This window comes from Myiozetetes cayanensis, unplaced genomic scaffold (genome assembly GCF_022539395.1).
Source record: "Myiozetetes cayanensis isolate MyiCay16 unplaced genomic scaffold, myiCay2020 scf3, whole genome shotgun sequence".
Lineage (NCBI taxonomy): Eukaryota > Metazoa > Chordata > Aves > Passeriformes > Tyrannidae > Myiozetetes > Myiozetetes cayanensis.
In genome coordinates this window covers 34808583-34823810 of record NW_026087521.1, presented here as the reverse complement: position 1 = coordinate 34823810, position 15228 = coordinate 34808583, and the positions used below count along the sequence as shown (strand labels likewise).

Below are 15228 nucleotides of genomic sequence, written 5' to 3'. Positions count from 1 at the left end.
GATAGCGTGTACGAATATGCTTGAGGCACAATGCATACTGCTCGATCAGTATCATAATTTCCCCCCTTTCCCCAACCACGTGTAAAAGAAACTTCAGAATCTGCCACGTAAATGTTACCCGTTGACGAACCACCGAAATTTTTTCCAGGACCGTGCTTTAACAAAGATGCTTTCGAGGGATTCCCGTGTTCAGCCAAAAATGAAGGGTTCTTATCTAACACTATCTTGTCTAAATATACACAGCCTGTGATGACGAAATAAAAAAATTTTGAGACCAGGTATAAGTACCACTGACAGGCAGATGAAGTTCATTCGTCTACTCTCTTCTAATAGAAGGCTTAACTATTAGAAGTTGAAGTGCACTGCTCTTAGAACTGACATCTCCCAGAACTTACCTGAGCAGTTTAACTGAACCATCACCAAGAAAATGACTTTCCAAACCTACAGCTTGTTTGTTCTGTCTATCATCATGATTTATTTTGGACGTGTTGAAAATAGATTTAATCTTCTTCAACTTCAAGATGATATAGACAAACTGAAAGCTGATTTTGTAAGTATAGTCTTCTACTGCATTTCTCTTCTTCTTCTGCTTGTGCTTTACATATCATCTAAACTTGAGCACTGTTGACATACTCAATGTGTACCAATAGAGGGTAATCATGGAACAAATTTTTTGGTTATACTTTTTTTAAACAAGAATATGGACAATTTCTTTGGCTTTGCTAAACTCCCTCATTAACCTGATTTAGTATTTCAATAGTCACAGTTACTGTAGTCATTTGCATTTATTTCAGGGATGCTCTTTCTTTCACAAGAGCTTCTCCCAGATCAATTCAGCCTTTGATTACATGGAATATCTTCTAATAGAAAATCTTAATGCAATGCATGGAGAATATATGAATATTTATTCAATTCAGACTAGATGTAATCTACTGACTTTTTAAATTTTATGTTAGCAATGTTATTGGGGGGTTTAGTATTAGTTAGTAATACAAAAAAAATTGAGATGAACTTCTGCTTTAACAAATGCACTTTTGTTACTTATTATTAGTTGCAGTAGTGTGTTTCCCAAAGGTGGTTCCTACTTCTTATTCTTTTCCATCTTCCAGTCATTCCAATTCCACATCTTTGACTATGATCTGGCAGAGGAATGTAATCTGGCATGATATTCTTTCTTTTCGGGTAGAATTTTGGTAACTTGATAACTGTGATGTTAATTCACCAGCCTTCATCTAGGAGGCATTAAAGTAGTTCACAGTTGAATTCAGCTGGGATTAGTCATAGAGATAGCAGATCTACAACAGAGTCACTTCTAATTAACAGCTTTTATTCTTAATATATTTTTGTTGTTTTTTTCTTGAATGCATGAAAGCAACTGCAACAGTCTGCTGCTATTTTCAGCTATGATTTTGTCATAATTTTGTGCAAATGCCATTTGAAATTCAGTAGTCAAAAAACCACTCTGAAGTGGTGAAGACTAGTATAATACTTCAGTTTTTGCCAATTGTCAGAAAGGTGCTGTAAAATTTATATTATATCTTAAATTTGTTATTAACACAGAGCAGAGGGAGTCTCACTAGAATATATATAACTCTGCTGAAGACATCTTGAGCCATAGTGAGGTTTTTGCACTGACATTAAAGCTCTGGTTCACAGCAGGTGCTCCCCACCTTTCAGAAGAAGAACAAAACAAAGTTTGGCAGTGTGGTCAGCATGGGGAGCCAATCAGGCTAGAAGGTTTCTGTCAACCTGCAAGTTTTCCCTTTGCTCTCACTGTATTTAAATTACTGAGCAGACAAAAGAAGGAAATAGTCACTGTTGTACACAAAAAGAAAAAAAAAGAACAGACGCACAAGAGGAAGTGATTCAATTTGCCTTTCCTTGGTAGGAGAATTGTATTGCTCTTTTTTTCCTAGCATCTGACACCGTGTGTCACTAACATCTGATGGTTAAATGCCGCCCTGTGAGCTTCTCAGGAGCACACTAATCTTGCATATACTCAGCCTGACTGTGGGCTACTGGGCTGTTCTCCAGTTCTATAGTTTGTTCTTGTTTCATATGAGATTTTATTAAGACTGCATGAATTTAAGGCCACAGATGACTACATACTGCTGGACTTTGACTTACCAGAAGACATGTCAAATTCAGGCCTAATGATTTTCTAGTCAGTTGCTGTGTTTATGAGCTTTTATTTTCATCTGTCAATAGCTAAAACATTTGGGAAAACAGATGTGTTCAACATCTCAGTTTAGGTATAGCAGGAGAAGCATTGAAAAGCAGACTAATGCCATTTCTGATAGTAGGCAGCCATGCAATGGTATTTGGTGCTTAAAGAAGTCAAAGCATTGTGAGAGCTATAGGCCAGTGGTACAAAAATCTGGATTTTACTGCTTATTTGATTAGAGAACACAAATTTGCCTCGTAAAAGTATTGTTTGTACGACAGATATGTTTGTTCTTTGTTGCAGAACTCAAGTCATTCAGATGTAGCCGATGGCAGACCAATCTTTACAGGGAGATTGTCAAACTGGACAGAGGTGAGTCAGAAATAGATATGAAAAAGCATCTCAGGTACTTTTCAGGGTTCTTTTGGTACAAAGTAGCTCCCAGAACCAGTGTAGTTAGCAGGGGTAGAATGAACATGAGCAGAGTTCTATTTGGTAACTTGGAAATGAGAAAAAAATCCCCATAAAAATGCTTCCCATAAGGGTCAAGGTGCTTTGTACTGCACCATGAAATGATCTCAGATACAGACAAGCCAGGGGGTGATTTGCAACTTCTTCTTTATCATCTTGTTTTAAGTGGCAGTGAGAATCCCTGTATGCTGTGTTTTATCTTCATTCATTTCCCTGCTGATGAGCACTCACAGACCTTTCTTTTTCAACAGAGAAATGAAAAAAGGATCATCCTGAGTCAGATTGTTTCCATGTACTTGAAAATCCTTGAAAATACTGACAAGTCAAAGGCGCATGTCAGGAACATAACTGAGGAGCTCTATACTCTGAAAGAAAGCCTTTCTGATGGCTCAAAGAAGATGGAATATCTCAAGGACCTGACAAAGCTTCAGGTAAGGGTCTTCCTTTGCCTCCAAGGCTCATCACGTTATATTTTCCAGTTGTGATTTGAGTGTGATTCAAGCCAATAGGGCTCCAGCAACTCATATGGTAACCCTTGTCTAGCTCACTTCACACTGGAAAACCTAATGTTTCCAGCTGCAGGGGCTGCTGCAGGTCTACAGTGTGGGGTAGACTCCTGAGTCTTGCTGGAGTTTGGTACGAAGGTGCTGACAGCACCTCCACTCAGTCTGCACACCAGAGCTGACACTGACAGAGCCTTTGTGGTTTTGGAATTGGGTGGGAAAGTTGTGCCCAGCTAGGGTGTGCCCTATGGCTTTGGAAGCACTTGGCTTATCGAGCGAGTGCCAATGGCACAAACCACTGACCTCTGCAGAGCTCTGCAGACAATACTCCAATGGAGTTAGCTGCTTGTAACTACAGAGCAGCTCTGTGTCACAAAATATATCTGGTCTGTGGCATGTTGTGAAGTAGTACAGAAGGTGAAAAACAAAAATCTGTGACAAAGTGGCTCTTTGCTGTAGGAATTAGGTAGAAGAGTCATTGAAAACTGCAGATGTCCATCGGTTTTACTCTGGTAGCAGGGTGGCCTATGGGATGTGATCAGTAAATGATTATAGCTCTTGGCATAACTTCCATTTGCTTTGTACTTTTAACAGGTGAATGACTTGAAAATTCAACGCAAAGCTGTGAATGAGCTGTTCAGTGTCTTACAAAAACTGGGAGATACTACAAGTTCTTACAAAAGAAAAAGAAGCCAGTTTCAGAGGGAGTGCAAGTGCTAATGCCATCTTATGTTCTTTTGTACAAATCTTGTTGTGACACAACTTTTTTATTTTAAGCTTTCTATTGAATTTTTATACATTTATTTATTAATATTTAAGTATTTTAAATAATTATTTATAAAGAAATACTGATCAGAGTATTTATATGCCCTACTACTGTATAAGAAATAACTTTGTCTTAAAATTCTGTCTATTCGTTGTATGTTTGTTGACCTGAAAATACAGAATGAGACAATGTTTACCCAGTTTTCCATATGGAAATCTTGAAATGACATGATAAGGTACCCAGCTTTCCATCTGGTGTGTCTTGAGAGAGGATTGGTAAAAGATTAGTCTCATCGTTAATCTATTTGGCATGGAGATACAAGCATCAATAGGGAGAATTCATTGTATTCAGAAAAACATATTCATGTCTGCCTATTACTAAACATATTTAAATCTAAATCAAGCAAATAAACATGTTTAAAGATAAGCAAATGCTGACTCACGTTTCTGAAGGAATGTATTGATGATTAATTTCTGATATTTACTATTATTATGCACTGAAGTAACCAGGAGGCCAGTCTACTTAACACCTCAAGGGAATGTGACTAACTGTACTGCACTGACTTAACTTCAACTCTCAGGTTTAAAAAATTGCTGTGTTTTTTTTTTTTATACTGAATAATTTAAATGTGCCTGATGTAATTTTATTTATTTGGAGGTAGTAGTAAGGAAGTTTTTATCCAAAGGACTACATTTTTGTACTGGAGTATTATTAAAAACTTTGGGTTTCTCAATAGAAAGTTCTTGAAATTTGGATTTTAAACAATGAAAGAATAAACAAATAAATATATAATTAAATAATTAAAGTGTGCTTGCATGTTTGTTTACCATAATTTATGTGAAAAGTAAAATGTTAGTCTTGCATTACATTGTCAGAAAAGATGGTCCTGCCCAGATATATAAAGCACATTTTGTTTCCTCCTGCCTGTCCAAGATTTGGGAATGGATAATGTTTTTAAAGAAATCTGGCAGAAGGGTCTCAAATTCCCAAGTTTTACTTTTATCTGGACAAGGAAACATCATTTTGCTTAAAAGAAGGCATTTATCATTTGAAAATTGTTGCTGCTCTGACGTACAGCAAAGGACACTTTCAGATTTCCCTACAAGTCAAAGGTACGGAGCCCAGGCTGAGATCAGCCCGTCTGCCGGGCTCTTTGCGAGTGGTACAAGCTGGAGGTCTGGGGCTGCTTGGGCTTTGGCCACTCTCATAGGCTTGGGTTTGGGCTCCCAAAATCTTATGTCCTCAGGGCTTTACCAAGCAAATTATCTGGGGCAGACTGGCTGGGCTGACTGGGAACGGGGCAGATTTTCTTTGGCATTCCTGCCAACATGAGACTTCCAACTACCCCCTGAACTTGAATCAAGGAATTCCAGAAATAATACCCTATCAAGTCCAAAGTTTAGTTGGAGTAAGTCCAACAAGCTTAGTCATAATTGCTGCAGCCCTTCCTACTCCCATGGGCCCAGCTGTCTCCCTTGATGTAAGATAATTTCATTCATATTCTCATTTGACAGTCATAACAAAGCAATTCAGTAATCCTGGAGACTTGAACTGGTTTTGAAGGAAACAGCTGTTCCTGTTTGTATTCATCACAGACATGCATATGCATGTGAGATGCAAGTAAAATAACTCTGTGGGATTTCTCCTGTTCCAGGAGAAGCCTCAGTAAGCATTTAACATAACAAGGTGTCCTGTGCTCATGCTCTTTCACGAGGTATTAAAAGAGACTAACTGTCCTCTGGGGACACACAGCCAGCTGTAGCAAATTCTATCGAAAAAAATATAAAAAATATAAAAATAAAAGAAAGAGAATGAAGAAGAAGTGAGAGAAAAACAAGAAAAAGGGGAAGGGAAGGGAAGGGAAGGGAAGGGAAGGGAAGGGAAAGGAAGGGAAGGGAAGGAAGGAAGGAAGGGAAGGAAGGAAGGGAAGGAAGGAAGGGAAGGGAAGGGAAGGGAAGGGAAGGGAAGGGAAGGGAAGGGAAGGGAAGGGAAGGGAAGGGAAAAACCAAACAGGTTTACTCTTGAGTAAATTAATACAATACTTTTTTTAATTTAAAGCCAGAACTGGCTAGGAGCTACTTTATTAGGCTATAAAATGAGAAGTGTATAGTCTTTCCACACCTTGCCAAAGGGATCCATGGAAAAACAAGTAAGGTAATTGCTTTACATCCAGAAGAAATAAAAATAACATTTCCCAATCCATCCTGCCTTAGCTGTTTGTACCCAAGCCTGTCCCATTTTCTGTACTCTGCTGTCCCGTGCATTCCTGATGTTATCACATTAAATCTGGCTCAAAACAACAAGTGTTTGGGGAGGAGTTTATTGCTCAGTCACACAATTTCCCAGGTTCCTCTCATGCTAGTGCTTGGTAGCAGAGAAGTAGGGAAGGAATGAGCGGTGCAGAGATGGAGTGGCAGCTGGCACTGCTGACAAAATGTGTTTGTACACTCTCATTTCAGTAGTTTATTGGTTTGGGGTTTTTTCATTTGTTTAGTTGATTGGTTGGATGTTTTCTTCCTTTTCCTCCAAAGTATCCTCATTTCACCCCAGAACTTTTTTTAAGCATTTTTAAACCTTTCATGTTAAGCCTGACACCAGACAGTGCAGAGTTTCACCAGTGCTGCCCAAGTCACCTAATCCTTCAAAGAAATCTAAATAATTAGTTTCTTATATCGACCTGATTTTTCCCTACCCAGTGTAAGTATGTGAAACCCATTTCTACAGGATCTTAAGATAACTGCTGAACATTTCTCACTTTGCTCCATTACTCTGATAACAGTGTCAGAGAAGAACATAAAAATCAGCCTCCAGAAGACCACATTTTTCCCATCCTCTCCCTTCTCCTCCCCATCCCATTCTGTTCCCATCCCCTCTCCTCCCCCCTCCCCATCCCATCCCATCCCATCCCATCCCATCCCACCTCACCCTATCCCTTCTCCATCCCTTGCCCTCCCCTTCCCTTCCATGCCATGCCTTTTCTGTATGATACACAGTTGTACACTGTACAAATTAGGCAAATCACTTGTAACATGAAAACTTGTCATCTCTTCTCTCCCATTTGCCAGAGTCCTGGACCTCATTTTCCGTGTCATTCCTCACGATATCCAAGTGAGGAAGGCACTTCCAGCTAAGCTAAATTTAAGTGTCACATGAATTTTAATGGATACTGTAAATATTTACAAAGAAAAACATAGCAGAGGTCTTGGACATTTTTTACTGAAGGTCATCATCATTTTTTCCAGCTACACAATCTGAGAGGGTTAATAGATGCACATGCTTGGGAGTGAGAAGATATTATCTCCTAATAGTAGTTAAAACTAGAAAGGGGAAAATTTAAGAGGAAAGACAAAATTGTCTGAGGATGTCACTGTGTTTTACGCATCACTTGTGCAGCAAATTGATTCTGTCCTTACTCTCTCTTCCTCCATATTATCAGTACTGATTTTAATCTGCCATTTTATCACCTTGCCACTCTGTATTTCAAAGTCCTTAAACAGTTCTTTGCAGCAGGATCTCTTCTCTGTATCCTGCATAACTTAGTACATCAGTAAACTTAGTTATGAATATTAATAGCTCACTATATAAGCAAACTTTATTGTGAATATGAATAACTAAGTAAATAATATTAAGTTAATATTATTAACTTAGTACTTCAGAAACCTTATCTCACAGCTTCCCATTTTTCTCAAGTTGCTGATGTGTACATTTTAAATCATGGAAAAGACCTGTTAGCCCAGCACCACTGTGTTCACCCCCAAACCATATCCCCAAGTGCCACATCCACACGCCTTTGCAACAGTTCCAAGGATAGTGATCCCACCACTTACCTGTGCAACCTATTCCAATGCCTGACCAATGGCACAGGCCACAGGCAAGCCCCATTATGACTGAACCCACTTAACTGTAAAAACCATACACTGATCTCTGGTTTTTTTTTTTTTTTTTTTTTTTTTAATATATTTTAACCAGTGGCTTATTTATGTGAGGAATTCCTAACAGTTTAACTTCTTTTGTAGCTTTACATTGAGACTCACCAGAGACTCTTTTGAAGCTTTGAAGACATGGTAGTGTTTTGGCTCCCCCTTGTCTGTATTCATTAAGTTTTCAGTAAACTCTAGTGTGGTATATCCTGTCACAAATGCCATATTTATTATTTTCTTTTGCACAGCATTTATTCATTGGCCCACTCTGTCTGGGTATGTGTGGTAGGGATGTCAGCTTTACTGGTTTGTTGTTTTCAGGGATTCCCCTGAGGCCTTTTAGGAAATTAAAAGTCAATAAGTCCACTTTGTGCATCCCTGGTATAGGGGCAGACTCAACAGTAGATTGTATCTTGCACCCCTTAAAGTCTCTATTTTGTCTGCATTGTGCTTGGGTCCTGCAGGACTCCTGGGTGAAGGCTTTCAGCTCAAATCTGACCTTGCCATTATCTTCCTCCAATAGTCTAGGAGTGACCATAGGATTATTTTTTGTCAGTGGGAATCAGGAATAATAAAAAAGTCTAAAAAAGGTCTGGAGGTGGAAAAATTTAAACCTGGCAGACAAGGGTAGGATTTTCAGCCCAATATAGCAAATACTACAAAAACTCTCCCCTCTTTGCTGTCTTGTGTGGGGCATAGAAGTGACAACAGCAACTTCTGCAATGCGTGAGATTCAACAGGCTGCTGAAGTAGGTGAGGAGTAGCACGATGGCCCAGCAACAGCAACAAATATGACTTCTGGGTGTGTTATGTAGCAGTTGGCCTTGGTGCAAGATAGTAAAAGAAGGCTACTTGAAGAAGAATATGAAGAACTTTACTGTGTGGGTGACTGTGCACCAGAAAAGGTTGCCCAGAGAGGTTCTGCAGTCTCCCTTTTACTGGAGATATTCAAGAGCCATCTAGACACAATTCTGTGCCATGTGCTCTGGGATGACCCTGCTTGAGCAGGGAGATTGGACCTGATGACCCACCGTGGTCCCTTCCAACCTGACCCATTCTGTGATTCTGTGTGATTCTGTGAAGGCCAACTGTCTTCCAGCTTCCTCTTTCACTCTTTTCTTACCAAGGTGCCCACCCACAGTAAGTAAAGTCTTCTTGACTAGCAATAAGGAAGATGTATGCCGAAAAGTTACCTCCACAAATAGAGTAATCCCTTGATCCATGGCAAGGGATAATCTGTGTCTGTATGGTGGTCACATCATCCAGAGGGAAACTAAAACCAAAGAGGGCTCCATTTCCTGTCCCACGAAGAGGAAAGGAACCTCCTGCACCACTCCATGCTCACTGCTACCTCTCAGGTAGATGTGTAATTTGCGAGATTTCCCCCTAAATCATCGGTCAGAGATGACCTTGACCTTACAAAACAGAAAGGTACCAGTCAGGTAAGCCTGGTCTCTAAATCAGCTCAGGGTTGTGAGTTTAACAGGAGTAAGTGATGCTTAGTACTTCTTCACAGATTGGATTTATGTTATCAAAGAAGATTCAATAAAATATATCTATGTGTATAACCACTTCCACAGAAAAGTATTCTTGAAAAAAATATACATTCATATGCAATGAACCCAAGGCCAGTGACATCAAAGGAAAGTCATTCCACAATTCACGATTTTATTTTATCCTCAGGCTGTTAATGTCACTAGAGGTAAGGAAATTCCCTCCCTGCTTCCTCCCACCTTTCTCATAGGCTCCTGAAGGTCAAACAACAGATGTTGTTCACTGGCAACTCTCCCTCTAGGGCATGCACAACTGTCCTCAGTCCACTTCATGTTTCCCTGCATTATCATCCTGTGTCCTCCTCCGCAGATTTCTGGTTGCCTCCTTAAAAACTGTAGATGTCAATGATTTATGTTCTTATAAGAACAAATTTAGACTTTCCATTTTAGCTTCACCTTTAGAAGGACCATTAAACAGAAACATTATGCAAATAATGCTGTTCAATCAATTAAAATTTGTTTCCTCACCACTTGAACTGTACTTTAGTGACTACACTTTTTCAATGAACCATGATGTTAAATTGAGTTTGAAATACCTACACTAAAAATTTGGCTACCAGATGAAACAAATGCTGAAGAACTCAGTCTTACCTAATTTGTTGCAGTAACCATATGCAGTCCTTTATTGAAAAGCATGCTGTTCACTTACAATATAAAATTCCTTGTGCAGCTAGTGCTGTTTGAGGTTTTTGTTAAAGGTTGATTGATTAAAAAAATTACAAAAGTCAATGGAAAGATTACTTTTGATTTAGAAGTGCATTAAATTGGGAAACTTGATTCTGGATATCAATATAAGGTGTACTTAAAAAAAACCAAAATTCTTATCTTGAGTGGTGTGCCCAAACAAATGACTCTAATAAATGAAAAAGCATAGAAGAGGTTGAAAGTATAGAATAGATCCTGCACATTCATGAATTTGTGTCAAAACCAACTACCAGTGTTCACATTATTTGCTGAGAATATTCCTATCTTCCTTAAGTGGTGTCAAAATTCCTTCACATTTGAACTGGATATGTAATCTTGGGAAGTATGAAGCATGTGAGTTACTTCACATCATCAGAAACCCTCTACACACCATAGGCTCTATTTAATTTAGATAGTCCAGCCTTACAGGCTTTTGATTCCTGAATCGTGCTTCTCTTCTGGTCACTCCAGACACTCAGGGAGCACCTTTCACTCAATGATAGAAAGATTTTATTACTCACTGTAAAGCTAAACTGTTTTGGCTTTGATTACAAATAAAGTGCTAAAGTCCTTTCCCTCATTTAGTCCAGTAGAAGAACATTTGGAATAAAATGGCTGTGAATTTATGGAAAGTTCATAATTTATTGATAAATGACAAAATTCTCAAATTACATCAAATACCAGTAAACTATTAATTTAAAATACATACAATACTTTTCAGAAATTTGTAGAAAATACATAAAATGCTGTCAACTACCTTATGTGCTTGTTCTCTTACTTTGTAGATTAACAAGCAGTTTAATAAAAATCATGAATTAATGAATAAATTGTTGAGATTTTTTATCTGAAACAAACAAGCAGTGATGAAAGTCCTTATGAAAGTCTAGCTGGTGAGCTTCATGTTGCCTGTCTAGCAAATGTTTTTTTTTTTTTTTCCCATAGGCTTTGTAAAAATTATTTGCTTCTTCTATATATGCTGCAAAAAATGATGTGGTTTTCAGATGGTGTTTATCACAGGTGACTAGTTACAAGGATATAAATGGAAAAAATTATTCATTTTAAAACTTTGAACTGATCGTAGTAAGCTAGCTCTTTGTTTTCAGACAGTTCTTATGAATTCTAAAATTATAGACCAACTGCACAAATGCTACATGAACACACTGTAGAGAAAGAATAGCAATTAAAAGAAGAAATTCTTATGCATTTGTGCCTCTATCTCCAAAACAAGCTACACACAGATGGACAAAATAGGTATCTTTTAACCTGCACAGAGAAAAGCAAAGTCTTACATGAAAAGTAAAAGTCACTTCAGCTAAGTAGTTTCTGTCCAGTGCTAGAAGTTGCTTCCCAATAAGCATTTCACGTGCCATTAAAACATACAAACAAACAAACCCCCAAACCCTTAAAAATATAATTTAATTTGCACTGGTGTTTGACTACTTATGGAAGCTGCTTACTAAAAGCTCTATTTCAAACCAGAGGCACTTTTGGAAGACATGAGAAGAGACATCTGGTCTCTGACTAAAGTTAAGGAATAGCTCTAGTCTGAAGGTCTGTCCTTTCACAATTTTTGATAGCCCTAGGCTCTCTTTTAAATCCATATAGCACTCATTTAACATTTTTTAAATTTTCTTAGACCATGTACAGCATCAATTCACAGATTTTCAATTTTCCTTGGCCTTTTTCTATTTCAAAGGGGCTTTATTGATAAACTTTCTGAACCTATGAGATGATGACTGACAATAGAGAAGCAGAATTTTCAAGAGGATGCTTTTAATATTGGATAGGCTTCTTTTATACTTATTTGTGAGCGTGATCTATCATTTCCATGACAGAGTGCTTGCGCGCATTTTTTTGAGGGGCATTTTTGAAAGTGCAACTCAGTGATGTGGCAGGGATCTTGGGAAATACTGAGTCAGAATCTCAATCTGAGTCAGCACTTTCCTCTGAGTGGGACAAAATATGAAACACATCTGCCCTGACCCTGTTCCCATATGGATAGTTCTCCTCCTGGTACCTGGCTTTCCTTGTATCCTCTCCGGTTTTATATTCAGAGTGAATGAGCTACAGATGAACGTCTGCTTAGAGGTTCAGATAGGCAAACGAGCAAGGCTTTGGAATGGTTTTAATGTTTCTCCTCAGTCCTTGTTTCTGTTTCGAATATCCATTGCTTTCCTGTGTTTTCTTTGTAATCAGACACTTTTCTTTCTGATCACCTGTCTCTCTTTTTCTCCCACTCCCAGGAAAGTTCTCTTATTTTTTTTACCCTGCTTGGCCCTTCCCAGGGCCCAGCCTTCCTCAGTCAATGAACAGGGTAAAAACTCATCCTTTCTTATGGGTCTCTTTCAGGGCCTACTGCTTCCCATGAGATGTGATCCAAATAATGATGGCTGAGTACAGAGGAAATTTCTATCAGATGAATGTGTGCCTTTTGTATTAATACATACATGTCTACTGTCAGAAAGTCCAACTCACCCTTTCTCCACCTTGAGCCCCCCCATATATTAGGAGGACATGCTTTAGCTATTTCTAGAAACAGTTATTTGACTTTATTATGACCCTCCTAATCTTTTCTCTGTTCTTTATTTTCTTTTATCACAGTCACTTGCATCCTGGGTTTATGAAATTTATTAGTACCCTGTGAGCTCCTATCAAATATTGGTAGCATATTCAGCTGAGCTGACACTGTAATGCTCTGTCCCTTTCATCTTTTGTGGCACCCATTAATTGGAGAGATTTATTACTCACTCACATAAGAAATAATGAGTCAAACACATCAGTGTGGGAGTTCTAGTTCTTGTCTGGCTATTTCTTACCTATAGCCAATCTTTTTAATCTTCAGAGGAAAGTGCGTGGGTTTTGTTCCTTTTTACTGTTATTGTTTTCTTCCTTGTAGTTATTCTCAGTTTGTCTCTGAGCTAGATGAGACCTTCCATACCTCTTCAACCTCAGGAATATGCAGACACATGTATAACAAATGCAGCATCAAAGTAGCTTTTGCTATTCTGACATGCCAGCATGAGCACTGTTATTGTTTTTCACCTCCAAGGAGGAGTGAGAGGGGATAGATGGTCTGGAGCTTAAAAATGACTGAGAGTTAGCCCAAGAAGAAATGTGATTTGCTGCAGCAGTATTTATTAATTTATACGTAGCACCTGGAGTACATACTCAAGTTAAATCATTAAATAAAAGTGTGGAACAGGAAATACTAGCTTGCTTGTGCTTGAGAAGGCCATGGTGAGAGGAAAGTCTGTAATGAAATTCAGGAGAAAAGGTCCTAGGCAGTACAACCATCTGATAGCCTGGTTTCGTGTCACCACATCTGTCTCACAGTGCCAGAGGCAAGTCAAATTTTCTTTCCACCAGAGACACAATATTTTAAGAATTACTGAGCTGTATGAACAGAAATTCACCCCTGGGCTGAGTGGCAATGCACCCACCAGGAGCATTGCATGCAGTTCACCTCCAACCCCCACCCACCTTCAGCTTGCAGAGGTGGCTAAACCAACAGAAAACCAAATCATAGACCTCACGAAATGGAGGGTAACTGCTACATAGCTCACAGCTAGTATTGCTCAAAGAACCATGGATTCCCTGAATGTGTCGAACACACAGCATTACATACCTGCTCTTGCTGGACCCCTTGCAAGCCGAGATGGTCTAACCAACTGTAAAAATTTTGAGGTGAACGAACTTCTATTAAGAAGAGGAATGAATCCCACTGTAATCTTAGTTGTGGTCAAAGCTAAGCAGTGAGCACAGTTTGCAGCAAAGGAGCAAAGACTTCAAATGCAACACATTAAAGTATCTCTTAAACGATCTTATTTAGGTGCTCTTTGGTGCAGCTGTTTGTAGAAACAAAGGCACTAAATTAGTCACAGGGCTATTGAACAAGTTGTCTGGCTGACTCATAAAAGCAAAGTGACAGTAAGTTAATTAAACATACAGGCAACAAAACCCAGTTTATGATTACTTTTCCAAGATAGTAAAGAAAACAGTGAAGAGAAGCGGCTAAGGGTGATTATTGTTACAAGGACATAGAAGTTGTGTCGCCTAATAACTAATAATTTTTTGCAGAAAAAAAATTAATATTCTTTAAAAATCCAATTATAAAATAATGTATTAAATGGGATATCATCCATGGTAATTAAAAATTTCTTAGACATATCTGTAATGCAAATGCAGAAAGGCAGGGCAATCAAACATCACGGAAACAAGTGCTCTCAGCTGAAGAATGAGAAAGCAAATGTGGCTGGAGTTAAATGTGTTTTGATTTAAAGTGCTTAGGAGTGTTCAGCTCACAGCCGTGATCTGCTTTAATGCTCAGGTGAATAATCATCTCCACAGCCAAAGGGTAAATCAACACAGATTCAGAGGCTGCCACTAAAGAGAGGGGGTTGTGTGTGTGTAGCAATACAGCATCCACATTGCTACCTCAGGACAGGCTGAATTCATTGAATGTTTCCATCTGGCTCCTCAGGCCTTCATCACCTGCCCCCACTTGTTTTCCAAGGAAGATAACATTTTTCCATAAGTGAAAACTTATCCATGTTTGATATCTTACACTAACAAAGGGATTTAGTATGTAATTTCACTAATTCTGTATTTTCTAGACTGTTTTGCTTTACTCATTTGCGATTAAGATGGAGCAGTAATTATGGGTATGACGTCAGGTGGAAATGACTCATGTTCATATTCTTCAGTACTTGTCCCTGCAGTGTTGGGGATGCCATCCTATATCAAACCTATTTGTTGAGCAAGAAGGATTCCCAAGAGATGGCGAACTGGACTGCAGAGGCTATGGGAATAATTTCACTACTCTGTAGAATTTTTGAATTCAATAATTTACATTGTATAAAGGCTAAATTTTGTGTCAGACCTTACCTAGAGAGGTAACACATTTACTTTTGCTTAAGATGGAATTTGAAGATTCCCAGTTGGAGCTCTATGTTACAGTGTTTCATTGGGATCATTTTTGGGAAGTACGAAAATAAAAAAGGAACGATTTTCTTACTCCTTTTGTTTCAAGTTGCTTATGCAGTTGGGTGAGATATTTGATATTTCATTCATATTTCTCTTGAGATAAGGAAGATAAGGTAGTTATCTTGAAGTGAAGAGAACAAGGCTGAAAGATCATTTACAAGAGAAATCCACAGGTACAACAACA

General features: G+C 38.6%; 1 protein-coding gene across 1 annotated transcript; it reads left to right on the top strand.

The window, feature by feature from the left end:
- Positions 1-369: 369 nt before the first annotated feature.
- On the top strand, positions 370-3894 carry IFNG (interferon gamma). The gene is made up of 4 exons (XM_050325371.1): positions 370-550; positions 2468-2536; positions 2887-3066; positions 3733-3894. Exons 1-4 carry the CDS (start codon positions 428-430, stop codon positions 3856-3858), a joined length of 498 nt encoding a protein of 165 aa, XP_050181328.1. The 5' UTR covers positions 370-427; the 3' UTR covers positions 3859-3894.
- Positions 3895-15228: the final 11334 nt, after the last annotated feature.

What these genes read in the sequence shown, in the direction of transcription:
- IFNG (XM_050325371.1), top strand. Translation starts at nt 428, where the DNA reads ATGACTTTCCAAACCTACAGCTTGTTTGTTCTGTCTATCATCATGATT. An exon ending in ACAAACTGAAAGCTGATTTT is followed by an intron (nt 551 to 2,467) that starts GTAAGTATAGTC and finishes TCTTTGTTGCAG; the next exon opens with AACTCAAGTCATTCAGATGT. An exon ending in AGGACCTGACAAAGCTTCAG is followed by an intron (nt 3,067 to 3,732) that starts GTAAGGGTCTTC and finishes TACTTTTAACAG; the next exon opens with GTGAATGACTTGAAAATTCA.